At 39.5% G+C, this 25188-nt stretch overlaps 1 protein-coding gene across 1 annotated transcript in view; it reads left to right on the top strand.

Moving 5' to 3' along the window:
* Window positions 1–310: 310 nt before the first annotated feature.
* FAM199X (family with sequence similarity 199, X-linked) overlaps window positions 311–25188 on the top strand; it is a 45265-nt gene continuing 20387 nt past the window's right edge. Inside the window, exons 1-2 of the mRNA XM_045817704.1 lie at window positions 311–885; window positions 23685–23904. Of these exons, the coding sequence (XP_045673660.1) occupies window positions 635–885; window positions 23685–23904 (471 nt within the window). The 5' untranslated portion in view covers window positions 311–634. The remainder of the gene's footprint in view (window positions 886–23684; window positions 23905–25188) is intronic.

Below are 25188 nucleotides of genomic sequence, written 5' to 3'. Positions count from 1 at the left end.
CAGGGGGCGCGGGGAGCAGCTTCCCGCTCCCCCCCCCCCACCCCCCCCCCCCCCCCCCCCCCCCCCCCCCCCCCCCCCCCCCCCCCCCCCCCCCCCCCCCCCCCCCCCCCCCCCCCCCCCCCCCCCCCCCCCCCCCCCCCCCCCCCCCCCCCCCCCCCCCCCCCCCCCCCCCCCCCCCCCCCCCCCCCCCCCACCCCACCCCCCCCCCCCCCCCCCCCCCCCCCCCCCCCCCCCCCCCCCCCCCCCCCCCCCCCCCCACCGCCCCTGGCAGAGGCCCTGCGGACCGCAGCAGTTGCGGCCGCAAGTGCAGGGGGCGGGGCGGGCCGGGCCGGGCCGGGCCTGGCGGCGGCGGCGGCAGTGGTGGCGGCTGCAGCTGCGCTGGGCCGCGCCGCGCCGCGCCGGACGGCGTTGGGCTGGGTGGCAGCAGTGGTTGTGGCAGGCTGAGACGACTGCGGGGGCTACTGGAGACTGAGTCGTTGGCAGCGGGTTGCTGCGGCCTGGAGCAGTCTCCTCTCGCAGCGCCGCACTCCCAGGAGCTGTGGCAGGCCGCTGCGCTCAGCCTGCTGGTGAACTGTGGCTGGCACGCCCAGGCGCGGCGGCGACAGTGGGCAGGTTAGAGTGGGAACGGGGGCGGATGTGGGAGCAGCCTAGGCCCAGAGAGGTAACCCGAGCCCGGCCATCTCTAGCCATGTCCGACGAAGCATCGGCGACCACTTCCTACGAGAAGTTTCTGACCCCAGAGGAGCCCTTCCCGCTACTGGGACCCCCTCGCGGGGTGGGCACATGCCCGAGCGAGGAGCCTGGCTGCCTGGACATCAGCGACTTCGGCTGCCAGCTGTCCTCCTGCCATCGCACCGACCCACTCCACCGCTTCCACACCAACAGGTATGTACCGCCGCTGGGGATAAGGGCAGATTGCCCACACCCCTGCCACAGGTCTGGGGCCGGTGGATCGCCTCCTAGTCTGGCGCTTCACCCTGAGTCTGCACTTCCTTATGCCCCATCCCCCACCTTCCTCTTCTACTAGCACTCATTCTCGGGCTCCTTCCCTTTTACCCTCCCTCTTTTCACCCCTGCCCTCCAGATCTTCCATTCGGCCGGCATTTTACTCTCTTTTCCCATTCATTTTCTGACCGTAGTGATGCCTCCCTTCCCTCTCCCCGCACCCCTGTCCGTCCCCTGCGAATTCCAAACCCCATTTTTGACTTTTAACTGTTCCTGTTTCCTACTACCCGTAAAAGTTTAATCCCTTCCATTTCTGATGGCTCAAAATCAATCCATGGATTTTTTGAAAGGTGGCACTTTTAAAGCTATAATCTTAATTTCTTCCAATTTCTAACCTGTCTCACAACTCTATTTCCAACTCTCCCCCATTTTTAGTGAAGCTGTAGGAAACCGGACAATTCTCTCTTTTCTTTCTTATTTATGAACTCTTTGCCTTCGTGCTGTAGACCCTCCCAAAATGTATAAGCTTAAATCTGGAAGATTCTTGATTCTTTCATGTAGTACATCCTTTGATTTGTTCCTGGGTGGAAGGATGGAGCGAGGCTTAGAATAGGCTTGCTTAATACAAATTTATTCAGAAGGTGCATCCCCTAAGTGGTTTTATTAGAAGGGTGTATTCTGGAGAATTCTTTGATGCAAGCATTTAAGTGTTACACCAAATATGGGGGATTTGAAGATGTTTTATAGGTATCCCCAACCTTTAATATGTTCAAGATACATATGCAAAGGCCTGGGAGGGTGTGTGGAGAAAAATGGAGGAGAGGGGTTCAGGTATGGAAAATACTGCAGATGAATTAAGGAATTTAGTTCTGATTTCTGATCCAGTTTATAATATTAGCATAAACAAATCCTTCCATATTTTAATGCCTTTTGTATGTTCCTTGCCATCTCCTAAATCAGTCTACAGATTAACTGAATTTATGCCAGATACAAGGAATGTATAAAACATGATTCTTACCTAAAAGACAGTTAATATAGAAGTAAGGTGCGATAGTTAAGCAATCATCCAGAACATCAGTATGACATGTTTGGAAAGAAAGTGGTAGTAAACTGAAGCCCAGAGAAAAAAAGACTGAGTTCAAGGTCATAAAATTGAATTAGGCAAAACCAGGATTACTCCTTGGGAGCCAATGCTGAAACTTGGGGACAGAGCTAATGGCTCCAATGATTGTTATAGTTTTTGAGACTAACTTACAGAAGTCTGTTTATTCCGTGAGGCAACTATAATATGAATATCACATACTCATGAAATCAATTGTCTTTAGATTTTTTTGCATTGGAAAAGAGCATAAATTGAATACTTTTGCATATATTTGACATTTACATTTTGCAGCATTAGATCAAGTTAAATACACAGGAAAGTAAAATGATTTCATAATTAGCTTGCTCTGATGATGAGGGCAAGGGAGTATGGGGACAGAGGCTCAGGGTAAGCACTGCCAAAATAGGTTGGGGTGATGGGAAGTGAAGCAAGGAGAAGAACACATTTCTTACAGCTTTCTCCCCCCCAGTTTCATTTGTGTTTTCCTACCACTTTTCTCAGAGACCATGGTAAAATCAAGGTTGTTTTGCAATGGGGCAGTGAAGATAGAGGAGGAAGTTTCTGTTCAGCCTCAATTTTTCCAAGCCAAGCATTATTTTTCCTAGTTACTGCTTGCTTTTAAAAAACCTTCCTCACCTACCCTACTTTTCATAAGGCTTGGAATGACTGTAGGAGGTCTAAGGTATCTTGCTTTGTATCTTTTTCAGCAGAGATTAGGGGAAGCAGAATTAGCAATATTTAGAGCAGATGATGTTACTGCCTTGGGCTACCTTGCCTTTTAAATCCTTACTCTTTCTGGAATGTTCTTTCTGTCTTCTTACCCCTTCTCATGATAGTGTTCGAGAGTACCATATGCTCTAGTTATTACTTTTCAAGGAGAAGCAGACAGCTAAATCACATATATGGGTAAGGATTCGGGAGTACTTTTATTTTAGAGTTTTATGTGTCACTTTTTTTTCTTCACATCACATCATTCACCAATTCAAGCAAGAATCCAAAAATCATATCTGTATAGTTGAGTACTGATATTCTACTTTGGGTTTAGTCATTATAAAACAAATTTCATTGAAGGGACAAAGCTTGTCAGCTGATAAACACTTGATTGACCTTTATTTTGCTTCTTCATTGTGGCCTGATAAGAAAACTGTGGAGATTGTTTAAATAATGCTGTTGATAAGGGCCTTAGGATGATGACAATTCTGTACCTGTTCATTTATTGGACTTTGGGCTATGTTTTCAGCCTTCATTAACCAGGAGAGTGAGGTGTTATCATTAATAATCCCTTAGGTTGAATGTTTGTGGTATTCAGGTTAGAGTCACCTGTGACTTAGGTTGGTGTGTCACTGGTCTAGGTTCAGTGGAAAGTAAATTATATGAACACAACCAGTTTTGTGTAATTCACTTTCCTAGTAGTATCTTTTAGGATTTTATGACCAAATAAGCATTGTCTGGAATTTTGGGAGAATGAATGAATTTCAATAAGGAAAACAACTTAAATATTTTATTTTATTTTTTAATATATTTTATTGATTATGCTATTACAGTTGTCCCCCTTTTTTTTTCCTTGCCTTTATTCCCCTCTGCCCTGTACTGTCCCCATCAGCATTCCCCTTCCTTAGTTCATGTCCATGGGTCATACATGTAAGTTCTTTGGCTTCTCCATTTCACATACTATTCTTTTTAAAAAAGATTTTATTTATTTATTATTGGAGAGAGGGGAAGGGAGGGAGAAAGAGGGAGAGAAACATCAATGTGTGGTTGCCTCTGGTGGGCCCACAAAGGGGACCTGGCCCACAACCTAGTCACATGCCCTGACTGGGAATCAAATCAGTGACCCTCTGCTTCATAGTCTGGTGCTCAATCCACTGAGCCACACCAGCCAGGGCTCCCATACTATTCTTAACCTTCCCCTGTATATTTTGTACCTACCAATTATGCTTCTTGTTCCCTATATTTTCCCCTCCATTCTCTCCCCTCCCATTCCCTGCTGATAACCCTCCATGTGGTCTCCATTTCTGTGATTCTGTTCTTGTTCTAGTTGTTTGCTTAGTTAGTTTGTTTTTAGGTTCAGTAGTTCATAGTTGTGAGTTTGTTGTCATTTTACTGTTCATATTTTTGATCATCTTCTTTTTCTTAGATAAGTCCCTTTAACATTTCATATAATAAGGGCTTGGTGATGATGAGCTCCTTTAACTTGCCTGTATCTGGGAAGCACTTTATCTGCCTTTCCATTCTAAATGATAGCTTTGCTGTGTAGAGTAATCTTGGATGTAGGTCCTTGCATTTCATGACTTTGAATACTTTTTTCCAGCCTCTTCTTGCATGCAGGGTTTCTTTTGAGAAATAAGCCAATAGTCTTATGGGAACTCCTTTGTAAGTAACTGTCTCCTTTTCTCTTCCTGCTTTAAAGATTCTCTCCTTGTCTTTAATTTGGGTAACTTAATTAAATGTGTCTTGGTGTGTTTCTTCTTAGACCTATCTTCTTTGGGACTCTCTGAGCATCCTGGACTTGCATGTCTATTTCCTTTGCCAGATTGGGGAAGTTTTCCTTCATTATTTGTTCAAATAAATTTTAAATTTCATGTTCTGCCTCTTCTCCTTCTGGCATCCCTATGGTTCAGATGTTGGAATGTATAAAGTTTTTCCAGAGGCCCCTAAGCCTCTCCTCATTTTTTTGAATTCTTGTTTCTTCATTCTATTATGGTTGAATGTTTATTTCTTTCTTCTGGTCCAAATCGTTGATTTGAGTCCTGGTTTCCTTCTCTTCACTGTTGGTTCCCTGTACATTTTCCTTTATTTCACTTGGCATGGTCTTCACTCCGTCCTTCATTTTGCAACCATACTCGACCATTTCTGTGAACATCCTGATTACCAATGTTTCGAACTGTGCATTTGATAGGTTGGCTATCTCTTCATTGCTTAATTCTGTTTTTGGAGCTTTGATATGTTCTTTCATTTGGGCTATGTTTTTTTGGCTTGGCATGCCTGTTACTCATAGGAAGTGGTAGAGCCATAGGTATTCGCCAGGGTGGGGCAGCACATGTTGCTGTTTTGTGGCACTGTATGTGGGGTAGGAGTTCCAGAGGGAACAAGTCTACTTGCTTGGCTCTTGGTTGGCTTTCAGTCACTTCCCCTGCTACTTGCAAGCAGATTGGGCCCTTCTGGTGCTGATTCCCAAGTGGGTGAGTTTGTGTACATTCTAGGACCCTGTGGGTCTTCCCAATGAACTCCTATGACGCTGGGAGTTTCTCCCCTTGCCACTGCAACCTGCAGAGGTTTTTACAGTCAAAGGTTTTGAGGTTTTATTTCCCTGCACTGGAACCCTGGGTTTCATGGTGTGTCTTGCTCCACAGTTATTTCTCCCAGTTTAACTGCATGCGAATGTGGGACCACCTGGTCTGCCAGCTACCGACTTGTCATGTGTCCTCTCCATCCCATCTGCCCATCTCCACCCCTCCTACCGGTGTGGGCGAATGTTTCTTTAATTCCTCGGTTGTTGGACTTCCATACAGTTTGATTTTCTGGAAGTTCTGGTTATTTTTTGTTTTTAAATTTGTTGTTGTCTTTCTTTTGGTGTGCGAGGGGGCAAAACATATCTACTATACCTCCATCTTGGCCAGAAGTCTAAATTTTTTTAAAGATTTTATTTATTTATTTTTAGAGGGAAAGGGAGAGAGAAAGAGAAGGAGAGAAACATCAATGAGTGGTTGCCTTTCACGTGCCCCCCCCCCCCACCACTGGCAACCCAGCCTGCAACCCAGGCATGTGTCCTGACCAGGAATCGAACCAGTGACCCTTTGATTTGCAGGCTGGCACTCAATCCAGTGAGCCACATCAGCCAGGGCTAAATACTTTTTCAAATTGAAATGTTGATGTGGAATGTATATAGTGATAAAGACTTTTTTTTGTTTGTTTGTTTTGGTGACAAGATTTTTCTGATGTAGTTGTGGGTTTTCTCTTAGCAATTGTTCACTGAAACCTCCACCATCATAAAAAAAGGATGTTTAGCAAATTTAAAATAATTATAATGCTATTGGTAGGTACTGTAATTAAATTGTGAGATGAAGGGGGTTAATATGAACTTCTTGATGTGTTATTCATCTTTCTGGAGTTCATTAGTACTTTGATACTGAACAATTTTGAAAAGTATGTGGGAGGATAGTGCCTCACTTTTGTACATCCTATTGGCAGGATACAAAATGAACTGTTGTATAAAGCAGTTACTCATTTGAGTGATGTTAGAGTCCTGTTTTCAATCACCACTAACCAGAAAAACCTAAGACTACTGTGTTTTTTGTATCACCCACATTTTTCCTATATCATTATAGAAATAGAGGTATAGAAGAGCTGTGAGTTGCAGGTGAGAGAACCACGTTCCATGAAGTGAGATAGGGTAAAGAAGCAGGAGGAATTTGGTTTGGGGACTTGTTGAGACAAGTTAAGAATGGGGATCAGGCTTTGGAGAACTATCCAGGTTACATGTAGATTTGGGAGTAATCAGAACAGAAATTCCAGTAGCGTAACAGAGCCCAAATCTGTACCATTCATTCTCAGGGAACATTCCCCTAACATGAGTATTCATTACTGACTCCCTGTCAGACTCCCCATAGAGCCCTAACTTGGGCTACTCCTCTGGTGCCCCAAGGTCTCAAGTTAGAGCAGATGACACAAGCCCTCTAACTCTGGGGTGGGTGATATAAAAAACACAGGGCTCTAACATCACTCAAATGAGTAACTGCTTTGTACAACAGTTCATTTTGTATCATGCCAATAGGGTGTACAAAAGTGAGGCGCTATCCTCCCACACACTTTTCACAATTGTTCAGTGTCAAAGTACTGGAACTGTGGTTAAAACAGTTGAGACAGTAGATGAAACTTTTCAATAAATTTTGCAGTGAAGGGAGAAGAGGAGATGTAGTAATATTTCAAAAAATATTTATTTGTTTTCTGCCGCGTTTAGTTTTTCTTTTCCAGGAATAGAGATTTTAGCTTCTTAGAAGCAGCACATAGGAAAGGCGGAAATTGAAAACACAAGAGAAGATGGTATGACAGGAGATGGATGGGATGAAGTTAGAAACCCAAATGCAAGAAATGGCTTTAAAAATGACCTGGAATGTTTTTATTTTCAAGACTGTAGATGGGGTATGAGGAATGTGTAATGATTCCCAGACAATTGAGGTCACTGGGTGAAGAGTTTGGAATTAGAGTGAGTAGAGTGAGGGGGCTCATGTCATCTGCTCTAACTTGGGACCTTGGGGCTCCAGAGGAGTAGCCCAAGTCAGGGCTTTATGGGGAGTCTGACAGGGAGTCAGTGATGAATCCTCATGTTAGGGGAATGTTCCCTGAGAATGAATGGTATAGATTTGGAACGATTTTCATCAGCCTTATAATAGGACTTTATTCCACAGGTCTCATTGGCTGGATTCTCATCCTGAGAGATAATGGTTAGGTCTACCTGAGAGAAAAAGGGCTGCAAAATAATGTATATGGTGCACATGCTTTTCCTTTAAAATTTTTTTTATTGTTGACAGTGTACAGATGTCCTCATCCCCCGTCCCTTTGCCCACCCCCACCCATCCTACTTGCCCCCTTCCCTCTGCCCATCAACACACTGTTGTCTGTGTCTGTGGGTTATGCATATATGTTCTTCGCCTAATCCCTTCACCTTTCATCCATTCCCCTTTCCTCCCTCCCCTCTGACAGCTGTCAGTCTGTTCCATGTATCTATGCTTCTATTTCATTTTGTTCATGATTGTATTTTATTGATTAGATTCCACATATAAGTGAAATCATATGGTATTTATCTTTCACTGACAGGCTTATTTCACTTAGCATAATAATCTCCAGGTTCATCCATGCTGTCACAAAAGGTATGAATTCCATCTTTTCTACAGCCATGTAGTATTCCATTGTGTAAATGTACCACAGCCTTTTTATCCTCATTTACTAATGGGAACTTAGGTTGCTTCCGTATCTTGGCAATTGTATATACCACTGCAATGAAATATAGGGGTGCATATACTCTTTCTAATTGGTGTTTTGGAATTCTTAGGATATATTCCCAGAAGTGGGATTACTGGGTCAAAAGGCAGTTCCATTTTTAATTTTTTGAGGAAATTCCATACTGTTTCCCACAGTGGCTGTACCAGTCTGGGTTCCCACCAATAGTGCACTAGGGTTCCCTTTTCTCCTCATCCTTGCCAGCACTTGTGTGTTAACTTATTGATTGTAGCCATTCTGGCAGGTATGAGATGATACCTTGTTGTGGTTTTAATTTGCATCTCTCTGAGGATTAGTGATGCTTAATATTTTTTCATATAGCTATTGACCTTTCCCCATTCTTTAATTGCATTGTTTGTCTTCGTGGTGTTGAGTTGTATAAGTTCTTTATATATTAAGAACCCCTTGGATATTAACCCCTTATCCAGTGTATCATTGGCAAGCATGTTCTCCCATACAGTGGGTTCCCTTTCATTTTGTTGATGGTTTCTTTTGCTGTTCAGAACTCTTTAGTTTGACATAGTCCCATTTGTCTATTTTTTTTCCTTTGTTTCCTGTGCCCTAGGAGATACATTGGCAAAACTATTGCTATAAGAGGTGTCTGAGATTTTACTGCCTATGTTTTCTTCTAGGAGTTTTATGGTTTCATGACTTTTGTTTAAGTCTTTTATCCACTTTGAAATAATTCTGGTGTATGGTGTAAGCTGGTGGTCTAGTTTCATTTTTCTTGCATATACTAGTCCATTTCTCCCAACACCATTTATTGAAGAGACTGTCTTTGTTGCATGCTCCTGCCTCCTTTGTCAAATATTAATTGACCATAAAGGTGTGGGTTTATTTCTGGGCTCTCTGTTCGATTCCATTAATCTATATTCCTGTTCTTAAGCCAGTACCAGGCTTTTTTCCTTTTTTTTTTCTTTTTATTTATTTATTTTTAGAGAGAGGGGAAAGGAGGGAGAAAGAGAGAGAGAGGAACATTATTAGTTGAGAGAAACATGGATCAGTTGCCTCTTGCATGCTCCCAAGTGGGGACCTAGCCCACAACCCAGGCATGTGCCCTGACTGGGAGTCAGACTGGTGACCTTTTGGTTCTCAGGCCTGCACTCAATCCACTGAGCCATACCAGCCAGGGCTTTTCTTTGTTTTTTTCTTTTTTTAATTTTATTTATTTATTTTTAGAAAGAAGGGGAGGGAGAGAGAAAGAGGAAGAGAACATTTATGTGCAAGAGAAACATCAATTGGTTGCCTTTCACAGGCCCCCACTTGGGGCCTGTCCAACAACCAAGGCATGTGCCCTTATCAGGCATCGAACCAGGACCCTTGGGAGTGAGGGATGATGCCCAACCTACTGAGGCATACCAGTCAGGCCAGAACCAGGCTGTTTTGATTACAATGGCCTTGTAGTATAGGTTGATATCAGGTAGTATGATACCTCCAACTTTGTTCTTCTTTCTTAAGATTGCTGAAGCTATTCGGTGTCTTTTTTCAAATATTTGTTCTAGTTCTGTGGAATATGCCATTGGTATTTTAATAGGAATTGCATTGAATCTATGGATGCTTTGGGTAGTATAGACATTTCAATGAGGTTAATTCTTCCAATCCATGAACACAGTATATGCTTCCACTTAATAGTTTCTTCAATGCCCTATAGTTTTCCAAGTACAGGTCTTTTACCTCCTTTGTTAAATATATTCCTAGGTACCTTATTTATGTATTGCTGAAATAGTAGCACATGCTTTTCCTAATTTTACCAAAATACCATTGAAAGTCCTTTGTCTATTTATTATTAGTGAAAAACCTTGTGGATAAATATTCTTGACTACCTTTCTTTTTTGTAAATAAATTTTGGGCAGCAAGCCTAGTGGTTGAGTTAAAACCCATTTCATTGGAATTCTTTTCTACATTTTTCTTTTTACAGTATGGAGAAAGTCTCCTTTGTGAATAATATTATGGTTATAGCTAGGATGTTTGTCTTAGGTAGCTTTCTCTTAGTGGAATAAGATATAAAGGCTTTGTAAATTTGAATAGTTCAGTGCTGAGCACATGTACACAGTGATTGTTTGTTACACATTTGGAACTGATAGAACAGTCTGAAAGAATCATGCAAAGTTTTATTATGAAAACTCATTATAGAAAATTGTGGGCATATACAAAACTGTAATGACCACTCATAGTCCCTTTCACTAAAGATACCTGTTAACATTTTGATGTTGTTTTTAAAACATTTTGTTTTTCTTGCTTATGCTGTTTCAATTGTTCCCTCATTTTCTCCCTTTTCCCACCTCCACCCAGCCCCACTCTCTTCCGTCCCTAAGCCCATGCCCATATTGTTGTCCTTGTCCATGGGTTGTGCATACATGTTGTTTGTTAATCCCTTCACCATCATTGATCCCTTCACCATCTTTCATTCCCCTCACCTTTCCAGCAGCTGTCAGTCTGTTTTATGTATCTTCTGTTACTATTTTGTTCCTTCTTTTATTGTGTTCATTAGAGTCCACATATAAGTGAAAAGAAATCATGTGGTATTTGTCTTCCATTGACTCACTTATTTCACTTAGCATAATCATCTCCAGGTCAATCCATGCTGTTGCAAAAGGTAGGAGTACCTTTTTTAACTGCTGCATAGTATTCCATTGTGTAAATGTACCACAGCTTTTTTTCCCATTCATGTACTGATGGACAGTTGGGCTGTTTCCAGATCTAGGCTATTATAAATAACACTGCTGTGAATATTGGGGTGCACAGGTTCTTTTGAATTGGTGTTTCAGGATTCTTAGGGTACAATCCTAGCAGCGGAATAGCCGGGTCAAAAGGCAGTTTGATTTTTAGTTTACACACTTTTCCACAGTGACTGCAGCAGTCTGCATTCCCACTAATAACACACTAGAGTTCTCTTTGCTCCACAACCTTGCCAGTATTTTTTGTTTGTTAATTTGTTTACGATGGCCATTCTGAGCAGTGTGAGGTGATATCTCATTGTGGTTTTAATTTGTATTTCCCTGATGATTAGAGAGATGATTAGTGATGTTAAGCATTTTTTCATGTCTCTGGGTCCTCTGTATGTCCTTCTTGGAGAAGTGTCTATTCAGGTCTTTTGTCCATTTCTTTCTTTTTTTAAAAAATTTTATTTTAATTGTTGTTCAAGTACAGTTTTCTGTCTTTTACTCCCATTCCAGCCCACCCACTCATCCCTCCCTACCTCCTTCCCATTTCCAACCCGCCTAGTTTTTGTCCATGTGTCCTTTATATTTGATCCTGTAAACCCTTTCCATTCTCCCCTGAAATTATCATGAAATTTCCTCACCTCTCCCCTCTGATCACTGTCAGCCTGTTCTCTTTTTCAGTGTCTTTGGCTATATTTTGCTTGTTTGTTTGTTTTGTTGTTTAGGTTCCTGTTAAAGGTGAGATCATATGGTATTTTTCTTTCACTGCTTGGCTTATTTCGCTTAGCATAATGGTTTCCAGTTGCATCCATGCTGTTGCAAAGGGTAGGAGCTCCTTCTTTCTTTCTGCTGCATAGAATTCCATTGTGTAAATTTTTTTTTTGATCCATTCATTTACTGATGGGCATCTAGGTTGTTTCCAGCACTTGGCTATTGAAAATTGTGCTGCTATGAACATTGGGGTGGATACGTTCTTTTGGATTTTAGGATTCTTAGGATATAGTCTGAGCAGTGGAATTATACATTGGATGGATACTATGGATACATAGATCCATTTTTAGTTTTCTGAGGAAATTCCATACTGTTTACCATAGTGGCTATACCAGACTGCAGTCCCACCAACAGTGCACTAGGGTCCCCTTTTCTCCACAACCTCTCCAACACTTGTTGTTTGTTGCTTTGTTTATGATGGCCATTCTGACTGGTGTGAAGTGGTATCTCATTGTGGTTTTAATTTGCATCTATCTTATAGCTAGTGATATTGAGCATCTTTTCATGTGTTTCTGGATCCTCTGTGTGTCCTCCTTGGAGAAGTGTCTGTTCAAGTCTTTTGCCCATTTAATTAATTGGGTTGCTTGTCTTCCTAGAGTTGAGTCATGTGAGTTCTTTATATATTTTGGAGATTAAACCTTTGTCTGAGGTATCATTGGCAAATATGTTTTCCCGTACAGTTGGTTCTCTTTTTATTTTAATACTGTTTTCTTTAGCCGTGCAGAAACTTTTTATTTTGATGAGATCTCATTTGTTTATTCTTTCCTTTATGTCCCTTGCTGTAGAGGACATATCAGTAAAAATGTTGCTGCGAGAAATATCTAAGATTTTCCTGCCTATATTCTTCTCTAGGACTTTAATGGTGTCACGGCTTATATTTAAATCTTTCATCCACCTTGAATTAATGTTTGTGCATGGTGTAAGTTGGTGCTCGAGTTTCATTTTTTTGCACGTGGCTGTCCAGTTCTCGCAACACCATTTGTTGAAGAGGTTATTTGTACTCCATTTTATGTTGCTGCCCCCTCTGTCAAATATTAATTGACCATAGAGACTTGGGTTTATTTCTGGGCTCTCTGTTCTGTTCCATTGCTACATGCGGCTGTTTTTATGCCAGTACCAGGCTATTTCTATTACAGTGGCCTTGTAATACAGTTTAATATCAGGTATTGTGATCCCTCCTACTTTACTCTTCTTTCTCAAAATTGCAGCAGCTATTCGGGGTTGTTTATGGTTCCATATAAATTCTTGAAGTGTTTGTTCTATGTTTGTGAAATATGTCATTGGTACTTTAACAGTTATTGCATCAAATGTGTAAATTGCTTTGGGTAGTATGGACACTTTGATGATGTTAATTCTTCTAATCTATGATCATGGTATATGTTTCCATTTGTTGATCTCTTGATTTCTTTCCTCAGTGTTACGTAGTTTTCTAAATACAGGTCTTTTACCTCTTTGGTTAGAGTTATTCCTAGGTATTTTATTTTTCTTTTTGCTGTTTCAAATGGGATTTTTTTCTTGATTTCTGCTTCTGCTGTTTCATTGTTGGTGTACAGAAGTGCCTTTGATTTCTGGATATTGACTTTGTATCCCACTGTTTGGCCAAATTCATTTATTAGGTCAAGCAGCTTTTTGGTGGAGTCTATAGGATTTTCTATGTACACTGTCATGTCATTTGCAAACAGTGACAGTTTTGTTTCCTCCTTTCCAATTTGGATGCCTTTTATTTCCTTGCCTTGTCTGATCTCTCTGGCTAAAACTTCCAGTACTATATTGAATAGAAGTGGTGAAAGTGGGCAGCCTTGTCTTGTACCTGATCTTAGGGAAAAAGATTTTAGTTTTTGCCCATTGAATATGATGTTGGCTGTAGGTCTCTCCTATATGGCCTTTATTATGTTGAGGAATGCTCCCTCTATTCCCACTTTGCTGAGTGTTTTTATCATAAGTGGGTGCTGTACCTTATCAAATGCTTTTTCTGCATCTAATGATATAATCATGTGATTTTTGTCTTTGCTTTTGTTTATGTGATGTATTACATTTACTGATTTGCGAATATTGTACCATCCTTGTATCACTGGGATGAATCCCACTTGGTCATGTTGTATGATCGACATTTTCAATGTAGTGTTGAATGTGGTTTGCCGATATTTTGTTGAGGAATTTAGCATCTATGTTCATCAGTGATATTGGTCTGAATTCTTTCTTTGTTATGTCTTTATCTGGTTTTCAGATTAGGATGATGCTGGCCTCATAAAAAGAGTTTGGGAGTCTTCCATCATTTTGGATTTTTTGGAATAGTTTGTGAAGGATAGGGGTTAGCTCTTCTCTAAATGCTTTATAGAATTCTCCTATGAAACAATCCAGTGCAGGACTTTTGTGTGTTGGGAGTTTTTTGATTACTGCTTCAATTTCTTTTGCTTTTATTGGTCTGTTAAGGCTTTCTGCTTCTTCTTCATTGAGTTTTGGAAGATCTGTTTTTCTAGAAATTTGTCCATTTCACCTAGGTTTTCAGATTTCTTTTCCTACAGTTCTTTGTAGTAATTTACAATCCTGTGTATTTCTGTGGTATCAGTTGTAATCTCTCCTCTTTCATTTCTGATTATGTTTCTTTGGTCCTCTCTGTTTTATTCATCATGAGCCTGCTTAAAGGCTTGTCCATTTGTTTATGTTTTCAAGGAACCTGCTCCTGGATTCATTGATCCTTAGAATTCTGCTTTTAGTCTCTATGTCATTTAATTCTGCTCTGATCTTGGTTATTTCCTTCCTTCTACTTGCTCTGGGCTGTCTTTGTTGTTGTTTTTCCAGTTCTTGTAGGCATAGGGTTAGGTTTTATTGTTTGAAATGTTTCTATTTTTTTTTGGTAGGCTGGTATTGCTATGAACTTCCCTCTCAGGACGCCTTCGCTGTGTCCCATAAGTTCTGGGTTGTTGTAAGTTCATTTTCATTTGTTTCTAGAAACGTTTTTATTTCTTCCCTAATTTCATTCTTCATCCATTCATTGTTTAATAGTATGCTATTCAATCTCCATGATTTTGAATGTGTTGCTTTTTTTTTCTTGGAGTTTTCTAGTTTCAGTCCCTTGTGGTCGGAGAACATGCTTGGTATGATTTCAATTTTCTTGAGTTTGTTGAGGCTTGTTTTGTGTCCTTTCATGTGGTCTATCATTGAAATTGTTCCATGTGCATTTGAAAAGAATGTATATTTTGCTTCTTTGGTATGGAGGTCTCTCTATATATCAGTTAAGTCCATTTCATCTAGGTCATTGTTGAATGCCACAATATCTTTGTTGGAAGATCTGTCCATTTTTGACCGTGGGTTGTTAAAATCCCTTACTATAATTGTGTTGCTGTCAATATCTTTCCTTAAGTCCTCTAAGATTTTCTTTATGTATTTAGGTGCTTCTATATTGGGTGCATATATATTTACAAAGTTTATGTCTTCTTGGTGGATTTTTCCGGAGTATTATGAAGTGACTTTGTGGGTCTCTCTTTATGTCCCTTTTTTGTAAGTCTGTTTTGTCTGATATGAGTATTGCTACTCTGGCTTTTTTTTTCTTGTCCATTTGCTTAGAAATTTTGTTCCCAGCCCTTCACTTTAAGTCTGTGTAGGTCCTTTGTCCTGAGGTGGGTCTCTTGTAGGCAGCATATGTGTGGGTCATGATTTGTAATCCATTCAGCTATTCTGTGTCTTTTGATTGGAGCATTTAGTCCATTTATACTTAAGGTTATTATTGATAGGTACTTATTCATTGCCATTTTCATTCTTGTGTTCCTCTGTCCCTCTCCCTCTCTCTTTTCCTTTCTTTTCTTAAGCAGTTCCTTTAGCATGATTTGGACAGCTGGTTTGGTTGAGGTTTATTCTATTAGACTTATTTTGTCTTGGAAGCTCCTTATTTGTCCTTCTAGCTTGATTGAGAGCCTTGCTGGTTAAAGTTGCCTTGGTTGCAGGCCTCTGGTTCTCATTACTTGGAATATTTCTTGCCATTCTCTTCTGACTTGGAGTGTTTCCATTGAGAAGTCAGCTGCTAGACTTATTGGGGTTCTCTTGTATGTTACTTCCTGTTTCTCCCTTGCTGCCTTTAAGATTCTCTCTTTGTCTTGAAATTTTGCCATTTTAATTATGATGTGTCTTGAGGTGGGCCTCTTTGGGTTCCTCTTGATTGGGACTCTGTGTTTCCTGAATTTGTGGGACTTTTTCTCATCAAATTAGGGAAGTATTCCATCATTACTTTTTCAAATAGGGTTTCTATCCCTTGCTGTTCTTCTTCTCCTTCTGATATCCCTATTACACGGATATTATTATGTTTCATATTGTCCTGCATTTGTCTTAATCCCTCTTCATTCTTTCTAAGGCTTTTTTTCCTTTTCTTGCCTTTTTTCTGGGTGTTTTTTCTACTTTGTCCTCTAGCTCGCTGATCCGATCTTCTGCTTCATTGATCCGGCTTTTGATTCCTTCTACTGTGTTCTTCAGTTCAGAAATTGTATTCTTCATTTCCTCTTGATTCTTGTTGATAGTTTCTGTTTCCTTTTTCATGTTGATATAGTTTGCAGTGATTTCATTGTAGTTCCCCTGTAGTTTCTGGTAGCTCATTGTGAGCTTGTTGAGCTTCTTGATAATCATTGCTTTGTATTCGATATCTGATAGTTGAGTTGCCTCTATTTCATTTAGCCTTCTTTCTGAGGCTCCCTCCTTTCCTTTCATTTGGGGATTGTTTCCTTGTCTTCCCATTGTTTGTGAGAGCCTTCTTGTTAGCCTCTGCTTCTTAAATTGATCTGTTCTTGCTCCCTGGGTTTATGGTATGAACTTCTGTGGTAGAATACCTGTGAGATTCAGTGGTGCAGTCTCCTTGAGCATCCTGGTGTTCACAGTCTCCCCCTACTCTTTTTTGTGGTCAGTTGGAGGGGTAAGGCAAAATGGTATAAGAGAGCAACAGAGTATTCTATGATATTTACAGTAGCAGCAAGTAGAAAAGAGATAGGAGATCCTTTGACTATGTATATTGTTAACCATGATCTTCCACCCAGGTAGCTGACTTTTAGAAAGGATGGAAAGAAGATAAGACTCTTGTTGGGAAGGAAGGATTGTGAGTTGGATCTATAAAGCAGGGAGGTTGTGGGAGGTCAGATTCTGAGGTAAGTTGAGAGTAAAGGATAGTAAATAGGTATAATGTGTGAGAGAACAGAGTTAACCACTACAGTAATAGAGTTCAGGAAACCATGAAGTGGGCTAAGATCTGGGAGGGATGTTGTGTAGTATTTACAATTGTATGGAATAGCTATTATTTACAGTGATATTAGAGCCACAATCACATGACAGAATCTATGAGATCTAGATAACAGGAATAAGGAGTACAGAACCTTAAGTAGTGTACTAATGGAACACAAATGAAGTGAAGGTCAGTAAATTAGCAATACAGTATGAATGAGATAACAGGGGAAACCTGTGAAATAACACAATATAACCAGCCAAGCAAAGAAGATCATACAGAAAGAATTACAAAAATAATATTAAAATAAAAGATGTGAGGATAATGAAAAATAATAATACAAACATGCAATAACTTGCAGGTTCTCTGTTATAGCACAATGAAATTTGTCTCACTGTCTCAGCTGTTGGGATGCCCCTCTTTGGGTCCAACTCTGATCTTTCACAATTCTTGTGTTGTTTTTTTTTCTCACTTTCGTGTATTTAAAAAGAAAGAAAAAGGAAAGAAAAAAACAAGAAAAAAGAAGAAATAAAGTAGGAGATGGAAAGAAGAACAGATAAAATTGGAAAGAAAGGAAGAAGGAATAACACTAGAAAGGAAGAAAGAGAAGCAAAAGGAATTGAGCGATATAAAAATAATAAGAATTAAAAAATAAAAAGTTACTTAAAAAATCAAACAATGAAACAAAAAAACCTATTGTTGCTTTCAAACTGGCCAGACCAGTTTTTCTGGTCTTGCTGGCTGCAGCAGGCTGAGGGGCGATTGGTATAGCTTTACTCCCTTCCTGTTCAGCACTCAGTCAGCCTTGTGCGTGTGCACTCTCCCCAGAGCCAGCCTGGCACCTCTCCGCAGTGCACTGGGTGTGGGATCCGGGGCCTCCTGAGCACGCTCTCCACGGGTTTACTGTTGTGGGCTCGGGGCCTCCTGAGGAGCACACTCGCCTTCCTCGGGTTCACGGCTGTAGGCTCTGGGTCTTTCACAAAACACACTCCTCCCAGGTTGTGGGTGTGGGTCCGGGGCCAGGCGGCTCAGTCCTCACTCCCTTCTCTGTTACTTCAAGCAACCAGGCTTCCCCCAGTGCTGCTCAAACCTTGTTTGGCCAGGGAGGAAGCGGTTGACCCAGCTCCCTCCCAGGAGCTCTGTGGGAGACCCAGCACTGGGTCGGGGGCTGCAGTGCCTCTGATCCCTTTGCTGATCCCTGGGCCCTTATTGTCCTGAAGCACTCTCCCTACCATCTAGTTTTTCAGTGTCCGCTACAATTTTTGATCTCCTATTTTCATATATGCTGTGGTACTGTTGGCTGTTTGTTCTGTTCCTCCATTGATTGGCTAGGTTTTTATCCTGTATGTTAGGAGGAAGTGGAATCTGCTCCCTCCTACCACGCCACCATCTTCCCTCTGCCCTTTTGTCCATTTCTTAACTGAGTTGTTTGTATTCCAGGTGTTGAGTTCTGTTAGTTTTTTTGCATATTTTATAGATTAAACCCTTGTTATATTTATTTTCCCCTTTTTTGCTATAATAATATTGTTTAGACATATTTGTACATACATCTTTTTTCCAAGTTTCTATTTGAGAAATGGGGTAGATTCCTAGATTACTGAGTTAAATGGAATGAACATTTTTAAAGCTCTTTTTAAAAAGATTTTATTTATTTTTAGAGGGAAAGGGAGGGAGAGAGAGGGAAAGAAACATCAATGTGTTGTTGCCTCTAATGTGCCCTCAATGGGGATCTGGCTTGCAACCCAGGCTTGTGTCCTGACTGGGAATTGAACCAGTGACCCTTTGGTTCACAGGCCAGTACTGAATCCACTGAGCTACACCAGCCAGGGCAAAGCTCTTGATTTATTTATTTATACACACACACACACACACACACACACACACACACAATTACCAACTGCTTTTCAAAAAAAAATTATGCCAATTGAATACCACACCAAGTAGTGGATTAAAGTATTTCCTACATTTTTTTTATCCACAATGCCTTTGATAATAAAAATATTATTTGCAAATTAAAAGGCAATAGAATTAAAACATCTCTAATCGTAAAATATACTCTTTTTCTATTTTGAATGATTGTTTCAAGTATGAGCCAGGTTTCACGCCATTGTTATTTTTTTTTTAATGAAGAAATTTTTTCCCTTTGCAACAGTATGGATAGACCTGGAGAACATTGTGCTAAGTGAAATAAGCTTGTTGGTTAAAGACCAATACCATATGATTTCACTTATGTGGAATCTAATGGACAAACTGATCTAACAAGCAAAACAGAGACAGACTGATAGATGGAGAGCAGACTGACAGCTAGTGGCAGGGGAGGTTAGAGGGTGTTCAAAAAGGAAAGAGGGTGTTCAAAAGGTTAGATTGAGCAAAAAGGAAAAAGAACTCATGGACATGGACAACAATGTGGTGTTTACTGGGGTGGGAGGGTATAAGGGCACTAAATGGTAATGGGAAAAATACAATGAAGATTAAATTAAAAAAAAAAAGAAAAAAGGCTTCTTAGAAGAAGGACTTTGTCCATGTGTCTTTTACATGTTCATGACAACCCTTCCCCTCACCCCATTATCACCTCACACTTCCTCTCTGGTTACTGTTAGTTTGTTCTTAATTTCAGTGTCTCTGGTTATATTTTACTTGCTTGCTTGTTTTGTCGATAAGGTTCCAATTATTAGTGACATCATATGATATTTTTCTTTTGCCACCTGGGTTATTTCACTTACCATAATGCTCTCCAGTTCCATCCATGCTTTTGCAAAGGTGAGGAGTCCTTCTTTCTTCCGCTGCATAGTATTCCATTTTGCAAATGTACCATAGGTTTTTTATCCATTAATTTACTGATGGGCCCTTAGTTTGCTTCCAGTACTTGGCTATTGGAAATTGTGCTACTATGAGCATTGGGGTGCATAGGTTCTTTTGGATTGGTGTTTCAGGGTTCTTAGGATATAATCCTAGCAGTGGAATGGCTGGGTGAAAAGGCAGCTCCATTTTTAGTTTTCTCAGGAAATTTCATACTGTTCTCCCAGTAGCTGCACCAGTCTGCATTCCCACCAACAGTGCACTAGGGTTCCCTTTTCTCCACATCCTCTCCAATACTTGTTGCTTGTTGAATTGTTTATGATGGCCATTCTGACTGGTGTGAAGTGGCATCTCATTGTGGTTTTAATTTGCATCTCTCTGATGGCTAGTGATGCTGAGCATCCTTTCATATGTCTCTGGGCCCTCTGTATGCCCTCCTTGGAGAAGGGTCTATTCGGGTGGAGTTGTGTGAGTTCTTTATATAGTTTGGATATCAAACCATTTTGATGTCAAACCCTTGGATATCCAAGGTATCATTGGCAAATAAATTTTCCCATAGAGTTGTTCCCTTTTCATTTTGCTAATGTTTTCTTTAGCTGTGCTGAAGCTTTTTATTTTAATGAAGTCTAATTTGTTTATTCTTCCCTTGGTCTAGGGAGCATATCAGTGAAAATATTGCTGCGTGAAATATCTGAGATTTTCCTGCCTATATCTCCTCTAGGATTTTTATGATATCATGACTTATATTTAAGTATTTTATTCATCTTGAGTTTATTTTTGTGCATGGTCTAAGTTGGTGGTCGAGTTTTTTGCATGTAGCTGTCCAGTTCTCCCAACACCATTTTTTGAAGAGGCTATTTTGATTCCATTTTATGTTCCTGCCCACTTTGTTGAATATTAAATGACAACAGGGACTTGGGTTTATTTTTGGGCTCTCTATTCTTTTCTATTGATCTTTTTGTCTGTTCTTATGTCAGAACCAGACTCTTTTGATTACCATGGCCTTGTAATATAGTTTGATGTCAGGTATGGTGATCCCTCCTACATTGTTCTTCTTTTCAAAATTTCTGCAGCTATTCAGGGTCATTTATGGTTCTGTATAAATTTTTGAGGTATGTGTTCTGTGTCTGTGAAATATGTCATTTGTATTTTCATAGGGATTATGTTAAATCTATAAATTGCTTGGGTAGTATAGACATTTTGATGATGTTAAATCTTCCAATCCATGAGCATGATATATGCTTAAATTTATTTGTGTCTTCCTTAATTTCTTTTTTCAGCATTCTGGAGTTTTCTGAGTATAGGTCTTTCACCTCCTTTGTGAGGTTTCTTCCAAGATATTTTATTTTTCTTGTTGTTATAGCAAGAGGGATTTTTTTCCTGATTTCTGTTTCTTATATTTCATTTGTGGTACACAAAAATGCCTTCGATTTCTGAATATTGACTTTGGATCCCACTGTTTTTCCAAATTCACTTACTAGATCAAGTAGTTTTTTGCTGGAGTCTGTAGAGTTTTCTATATACACTACCATGTCATCTGCAAACAATGACAGTTTTACTTCCTCCTTTCCAAATTGAATGCCTTTTATTTCTTTTTCTTGTCTGATTACTGTAGCTAGAACTTCCAATATTATGTTGAATAGAAGTGGCAAAAGCAGACATCCTTGTTTTGTTCCTGATATTAGTGGGAAAACTTTTAGTTTTTGCCCATTGAGTATGATATTGGCTGTAGGTCTCTCATATATAGCCTTTGTTGTGATGAGGAATGCTCCCTGTATTCCTACTTTGGTGAGTGTTTTTATCATAAATGGGTGCTGTACATTCTCAAATGCTTTTTCTGCATCTATTGATATGATTATGTGGTTTTTATGTTTCCTTTTGTTTATGTGATGTATTACGTTTATTGATTTGTGAATATTGTACCATCTTTTCATCCTTGGGATGAATCCCACTTGATCATGGTGTATGATCTTTTTAATGTATTGCTGAATGCAGTTTGTCAATATTTTTTTGAGGATTTTAGCATCTATGTTCATCAGTGATATTGGTCCATAATTTTCTTTCTTTTTTTGTATCTTTATCTTGTTTTGGGATTAGGATGAAGCTGGCTTCATAAAAAGAGTTTGGGAGTCTTCTATCTTCTTGGGTTTTTTTGAAAAATCTGTGAAGGATAGGGGTTAGCTCTTCCTTAAATGTTTTGTAAAATTCTCCTGTGAAACTGTCCAGTCCAGGGCTTTTTTGTGCTGGGAGTTTTTTGATTACTGCTTCAATTTCATTGGCTGTTATTGGTCTGTTCAGGCTTTCTGCTTCTTCTTTCAGTTTGGAAGATTATATATTTTTAGAAACTTGTCCATTTCACCTAGCTTTTCAGATTTCTTGGCATATAGTTCTTCACAGTAATGTCTTACAATCCTTTGTATTTCTGTGGTGTTGGTTGTAATTTCTCCTCTTTCATTTCTGATTGTGTTTATTTGGGTCCTCTCTCTTTTTTTCTTGATGAGTGCACTTAAAGGCTTGTCAGTTTTGTTTATCTCTTCAAAGAATCAGCTTCTGGTTTTTTGATCCTTAGAATTGTTTCTTTAGTCTCTATGTTGTTTAATTCTGCTCTGATTTGGTTATTTCCTTCCTTCTACTTGCCCTGGGATGTCAAAAAAAAATAAATGAAAGTAAAATCTTTTAAAAGAGAGAGAAAAGAAAATTCCACCCTTGGCCAGGTGGCTCAATTAGTTGGATCATCATTCTGTACACGAAAAGTTTGTGGGTTTAATTTCTGGTTAAGGCACATGCCTACTTAATTTGTGGGTTTGATTCCTAGTTGGGGTGAGTATGGGAGGCACTGGATTTGTTAAGGTTGTGGTGAAATGAGCACTCCTATGCTGCTTTGGATACACAGCCATGTACTGTAAAAATAGAGACACTATTATTGAAGAAGTTACAAGATACAAGAAACATTGTACACAGGACAGTGACATCTCAGTCCCCTTAAAAGTAGGCACTTTGGGACCTCACACACTTCTCCCAGTTGCCATAAGCCACCCTGTTGTATTTTCCTTAATCTCATCAGTGATCTGAGATCTTTTCCCTTTCAAAGGTGACTTTAGTTTTGGAAAAAGGCAGAAGTTACAGGGCACCATATCTGGGCTGTAAGCAGGGTTCAATCACCTGGGTGATTTGATGTTTTGCCATCTCTGCAGAAGACATGATGCGTGAATAGGCATGTTGTGTGATGAAGCTGCCACTCAGCGGTTGCCTATAGCTGTGGCCTTCTGAATAATTCAAATAGTTTCCGCAGAGGAATGTTCAAGCTTAAGGCAAAATTTGATGCAGATTCCTTGCCCTACTTGCTGAGTCATTTTGAATGCACAGCCACGCAGTACACATGCTCACTCAACAGTGTCTACCGCCTCCACTGACTAGTACAGTGAAGTCATCATTGTTCACACATGTGCATTCCAGTCCACTCTCCTTGGCTGCCATGTTATTTCATGTCGCACAAACAGTTCTTGTTATATTAACAATGGCTGGACTTGTTCTGGATAGACCTTGTATATGTTTTGTTTGTGGATAAAGCTTTTACTTTATCCTTTATCTAAATACTTTTTTTCGAATACTGTATAACAAAATTTCTCAGACACAGTAGGGAGAATAGTGTAATGAAACAGACATACCCATTGCCCAGGTTCAGCAGTTATTCACATATGGTAATGTGTTTTATCAATATCCACAGTGATTTATCAACCTTATGTTGAGACAAATCCCAGACATATTGCATTCATAAATATTTTACAATACTATATAGATGTAAAAGGTAAGGGCTTGCAGCATGGTTCAGTGAGTTGGGCATCGCCCCGCAAAGCAATAGGCCCCCAGTTTGATTCCTGGTCAGGGCACAAACCTGGTTTGCGGGCCAGGTCCTTAGTGGGGAGTATGCGATAGGCAGCTCATCCATTGATGTGTCTCTTGCACATCAGTTTTTCTCTCCCTTCCTATCTCCCTCCCTTCCCCTCTCCCTAAAAATAAAGAAATAAAATCTTTAAAATATAAGGGTTTTTTTTTAAAACAATCACAATATCATTATCATACCTAAAATACTAAAATATACTGCCATTTCTCATAAATGTTATAAATATGTTATTAATATCTTTAAATTGGGTGAATTCTGTAATTCCTGTTGTGATTTCTTTTGTTTTCTGTTTTTAAGGTGGAACTTAACTTCTTGTGGAACAAGTGTTGCCAGCTCAGAATGCAGTGAGGAGCTGTTTTCATCAGTTTCTGTTGGAGACCAAGATGATTGCTATTCCTTATTAGATGATCAAGACTTCACTTCTTTTGACTTATTCCCTGAGGGGAGTGTGTGCAGTGACGTCTCTTCCTCTATTAGCACATACTGGGATTGGTCGGACAGCGAGTTTGAATGGCAGGTAGATTTTGTTTTCCTTATATTGTCATCGTTACTTTCTAAGTAGTGTGAATTTCTATTTTGGTATTTTCATCTCTGCCTCAAAGCAAACTTCTCTGGTATTTATCCATTGCTTCAGATACTCTGACATTAAGAATTAGATGGAATGTGTAGCCTTTATTTCTGCTAATGTATCTTTTAGGCTTCTGATGCTACTAATATTCTTTTGTAGATTTTCAAGTAACCTAATGCTTGTAAAATGTTCTAATTATTATGTATCATCAGTACCTTCCTATGTGTGAATCTAAGGAAATTTACTCTTTCTACATTATGATAAATAGCTTTCATGTCCTTATAGACACAGTGTCCTTATGTCAGGGTCATTTTATATGTTTAACATCACAACCCACTACTATAAATACATAATTTTGAGTCTTGAGATCCGAAATATAATTTCTCATTTTGTATTCTCTTTGTGTGTAGATATGTTTTTCTGCTGATAGTGTTTTTTTTTCTTGTGACATGTATATCATATAAAATGGCTTTGTGGCAAATTGTGTGGAAATGCTGCCTGATAATGAATGCAGTCTATCAGAAAACATAGATCGTGTTATTGCAAATCCATTTTCTGATTGTAAAAGTAACATTTAAAGAAGCTTTCCTATATTTAGCAAACATTATATTCAACAGATACGTGAATGCTTGATGTTTTTGAGAGCCATCAAAATACTTAGTTATATTCCAAAGAGGAACTAAATATTACCTTATTTCAAACAATTTTTAGTTAAAATAATCTAGGATGACACAGAATGAAAACTAAGTTTCCAAGCCCCACTCTGCTGTGGTTAGCACTCTTGCAGATATAAGTATGTTTGCATAGCATTCAGTCATACTTCAGCCACTGTTTGGCCCTGTGTTTCTTTCAACTAATATATCTCGTTTGTTCTGATAGCCACATCATAAGTTCTCTAATAATAGTTATTTAGATTGGTTTCAGTTTTTTTCTTATTGTAAACAATGCTACACTGAAATTTAAGAGGTTTTAAAGAGGAAAGAAATAATCCATTTTATGTTAAACATATATGAAGAGTTTATTATCTATGTTTTTATGTTATACATTCAAAGGTTTCCCTTTTTGTGTAAATATTTGGATAAAATTATATTTTTTAAACTTTAAAACATTGAGATAAAATTCAACATTTAAATAATTTTATAGTGTGTTATTCAGCACTTTTTAATATATTCACAATGCTACTATGCATCTATAACTACTAATTCCAGGACATTTTTATCACCCCAAAAAGAA

Source organism: Phyllostomus hastatus, unplaced genomic scaffold (assembly GCF_019186645.2).
Source record: "Phyllostomus hastatus isolate PE091 unplaced genomic scaffold, TTU_PhHast_1.1 phas_scaffold_28, whole genome shotgun sequence".
NCBI classification, from domain to species: domain Eukaryota; kingdom Metazoa; phylum Chordata; class Mammalia; order Chiroptera; family Phyllostomidae; genus Phyllostomus; species Phyllostomus hastatus.
Note: the sequence above shows the minus strand (reverse complement) of the source record. Positions and strands in the feature narration are given on the sequence as shown.